The sequence below is a fragment of the Microtus ochrogaster genome (assembly GCF_000317375.1).
Source record: "Microtus ochrogaster isolate Prairie Vole_2 chromosome 14 unlocalized genomic scaffold, MicOch1.0 chr14_random_2, whole genome shotgun sequence".
Classification (NCBI taxonomy): Eukaryota; Metazoa; Chordata; class Mammalia; order Rodentia; family Cricetidae; genus Microtus; species Microtus ochrogaster.
Genome location: NW_004949097.1, coordinates 16040854 through 16044668, shown reverse-complemented (window position 1 = coordinate 16044668; position 3815 = coordinate 16040854). Strand labels below are relative to the sequence as shown.

The 3815-nt window shown below is 35.3% G+C and overlaps 1 protein-coding gene across 7 annotated transcripts in view; it reads right to left on the bottom strand.

Annotated features, from left to right (window-relative positions):
- Window positions 1–3815, bottom strand: part of Bicd1 (BICD cargo adaptor 1) — a 152037-nt gene that overhangs the window by 72145 nt on the left and 76077 nt on the right. For all 7 annotated transcript variants that reach the window (XR_003378456.1, XM_005364633.3, XM_026787894.1 and 4 more), the window contains exon 4: window positions 2110–2535. Coding sequence is in view for 6 of the 7 variants with exons in the window: in XM_005364633.3 (XP_005364690.1) it covers window positions 2110–2535 (426 nt within the window). In the remaining variant the exon portion in view is untranslated. The remainder of the gene's footprint in view (window positions 1–2109; window positions 2536–3815) is intronic.

Genomic DNA, 3815 nt, shown 5'->3' with positions numbered 1-3815 from the left:
AACACAGTGTCCGTGTAATTATTTCGGGTAGAGCTAGCCATGTGGGCGGCCGGGTGCCGGGACGCAGCCCGCCGCTCCTATTACAACAGACAGGTCAACCAGACAGAAACTTAACAGAGAAATAAGAGAACTAACAGATGTCATGAATCAAATGGAGTTAGCAGACATCTATAGAACATTTCAACCAAACACACAAAAAATATATCTTCTTCTCAGTACCTCATGGAAGCTTCTCTAAAATTGACCACATACTCAGTAACACAGCAGACCTCAACCCATACAAAAAAATTGGAAGAAAAAAAAAACCCTGTACCTTAATGGATCATCATGGTTTAAAGTTAGAATTTAACAACACTAATTGGTAAAGCCTACAAATTCATGGAAACTGAACAGTCAACTACTGAACCATACCTGGATTAAGGAAGAAATAAAGAAAGAAATTAAAGATTTCCTAGAATTCAACAAAAGTGAAGGCACAACGTACTTAAACCTGTGGAACACTATGAAAGCGGTGCTAAGAGGAAAGTTCATTGCACTAAGTGCCTACATAAAGAAAGGGGGAAAAATCTCACACTAGTGACTTAACAGCACACCTGAAAGCTCTAGAACAAAAGGAAGCAAACTTACCAGGAGGAGTAAAAGACAGGAAATAATCAATTGAGGACTGAAATCAATAAAATAAAAACAAAGAAAACAATACAAAGAATGAGACAAAGAGCTGGTTCTTTGAGAAAATCACCACGATAGATAAACCTTTATCCAAACTAATCAAAAGGCAGGGATAGAACATCAAAATTAACAAAATCAGAAATGAAAAGGGGTACGTAACAACAGACACTGAGGAAATTCAGAGAATCATTAGGTCATGCTTCGAAAACCTATCTTCCACAAAATTGGAAAATATAAAAGAAATGGACAATTTTCTGTATAGGTACCACATACCAAAATTAAATCAAGATCAGGTAAACAAATTAAATAGACTTACAACCTGCAAGGAAATAAAAGCAGTCATCAAAAGCCTCCCAACTGGACTCTCTGAACATGGCGAACAATGAGGGCTGATGAGAAGCCAAGGACAATGGCAAGGGGTTTTGATCCTACTTAATTTTCTGGCTTTGTGGGCGCCTAGCCAGTTTGGATGTTCACCTTCCAAGATATGAACGGAGGGGGGAGGACCTAAGACTTACCACAGGGCAGGGCACCCTGACTGCTCTTTGGACTGGAGAGGGAGGGGGAGAAGGGTGGGAGGAGGGGGAGAAGGGTGGGAGGAGGGGGAGGGAGGTGGGAGGCTGGGAGGAGGCGGAAACTTGTTTTTTTTTTCCTTTTCTCAATAAAAAAAAATAATAATTTAAAAAAAAAAAAGCCTCCCAACTAAAAGAAGCCCAGGACTGGATGGTTTCAGTGCAGAATTCTACCAGAACTTCCCAAGAAGTGGTAATACCTGTACTCTTCAAAGAGTTCCACATAATAAAAACAGAAGGAACATTGCCAAACTCTTTTTATGAGGCTACAGTTACTCTGATACTGAAACCAAACAAAGACTCAACCAAGAAAGAGAATTACACGTTTTCTTACTTACACTTGTTTTGTGTTTTTAACCATATGGAATCTTGACTGCTTTTTATTTAGGAAGTCCTTGTGTATTTAAAATCCTTTGTGTCTTTTTGTTTTTGAGGAATGTAACCATTATCTTAAAAGCAGTATTTTCTGTCATTTTATTTGCATATAATATTTCTGAATTCTCTTATCATTCATAAATGTATGAATGATTTGTCTTTTCACAGACCACACTGTACTCCAAATCATAAATTAAAGAAGCTCTTTTATTATGGTGCTACAGATTGAATCCAGGACCCAGAAATTGCTAGGCAAGCTCTCTACTACTGAGCTATGCCCAACTCATTTCTCAAGTGCTTCAAAAAAAAATTTATTTTCACCATTCTTTCTGTCATGTCTTTCTAAAATATCTTATTTCCAAATCTTCTAGTTGAAGAATCAATATGTAAAAAAAAATTAATCAGGAAGAAAAATCTGAGGATCAGAATTCCCATAGCACACAACATCAATCAACATGAAATTCATTATTGTAGATATAAGTAAAGTTCTTACCTGCATGAGCTGCTGCTTCAATTTCTGAATTTCTGAAATGTTCAGCTCACTGAATAAGTCAGACACGGGGTGTAGGGATTCTCCTTTCCGTGATGTGGGGGTACGATAGTCTCCATTAAGTTTCCCAAGAGGCCCATGGATATGCCCATTCATCTTGTCGTCGTTGTTTGGCTCGCTCCCATCCTCAGAAAACTTGAGCCCATCTACCGAGATGCTGATGTGGTTATCACTGAGGTTGATGTACTGGGACAGCTCCTTCCTCAGGTTGTTCTTTTGCTCTCTTTCATTTTTCAATGTCTCAAGGGCTTCTTCCAACTGATGCTCTGCAATCTCTTTCAGTCGGATGGCATCTTCCAGTTGGCTGTTCAGTAACACTGTTTCTTCTTCAAATCGCTTAATTTCATGTTTTAAGCCTTCGTATTCAACCTAAATTAGACAGGTTAAATAAGATTCATAAAGATAAAATTTTGACCTTAATAAAAATTTCCATTAAACACTCTAATGGACTTAATCATTTAAGTAAAATATAAACAGTCTACAAAATAATAAAAAAATTCATACTACATTCTTAGGATAACACACAACACAACAGTTCATAGATACAAACACACACATACATATATATATATACAACTAGCTATATTTTAAAATATAAAAATAGATATTTAACACACAGCAGAAATGAAAAGGTATTTATTATGCTAGGATTTTTTTTAGGACATAGTAGACAAAAGGATCCATTATTTATTGGATTCATTGTTTTCCTAATAAGAAACCATAAAATATTTTGATAACTTTTTTCAAATTTTTTAATATGCAGCACCCAAGAAAAAAATCTTTATCACCACTGTTTTATTTCATCAACTAAAAATACAGCTTTAGTATGCAGACAAACATTTGTTTAAAAGATCACAAGAAGACCAAAATTTCAATAAAACATTTTTGAGAATAAGATTTTAAAAAGCCAAAAATTTAGCCCCAAATAATGAATATCCATGCTGTGAGTAATGTAACATCCTCTCTAATTATAATAAAGAACCTGCTCAAATAACCTTTGGCCACAGACACCATAGATGACAGTGTCTCTGAGCTTCTATGTTCCTGGAGACTTCCACGATACTATGCCACCTTTTAAAAACATGTTTTCTGGGGCACACACGGTGCTACATTTCTTTAATCCCAGAACTTTGGAGGCAAAGGCAAGCAAATCTGTGAGTTTGAGGCCAACATGGACTACACAGTAAGTTTCCAGGCTAGTCCAGGTTACATATTGATACTCTTTCTCAATAAAAAAAATTTAAGTACCTTTTGATTCTCCTAGGTATCCCTTAGTATGTCAATGGTCCTCCACAATGTTTAAAACCAAATTCTGCTCTTCAATAAGCATTTGCTTAGTAAATAACTATTCTGAAAAAAAACTAGAACAAGTAATAAACATTATACTACTAGATACTAATATAAACTGTACATTTAGTTTTATATCTGTATCTTTATTGTTTAAATTGAAACAGGAATCATAGATCATTATTGCTTTCATATATATTTTACTCTTCCTCCTCCTTCCTTTTGTAATATTAATGGAATTATTTATTTTGAAAATGTTGAGGTACCAGTTTAGTTGGGATACAGATTTTTTTTCCAGTCATTTCTCTGTATTTTCCTAAAATTCCTCAACTCCAGCCCCCATTCTTTTTTTTTTTTTTTTT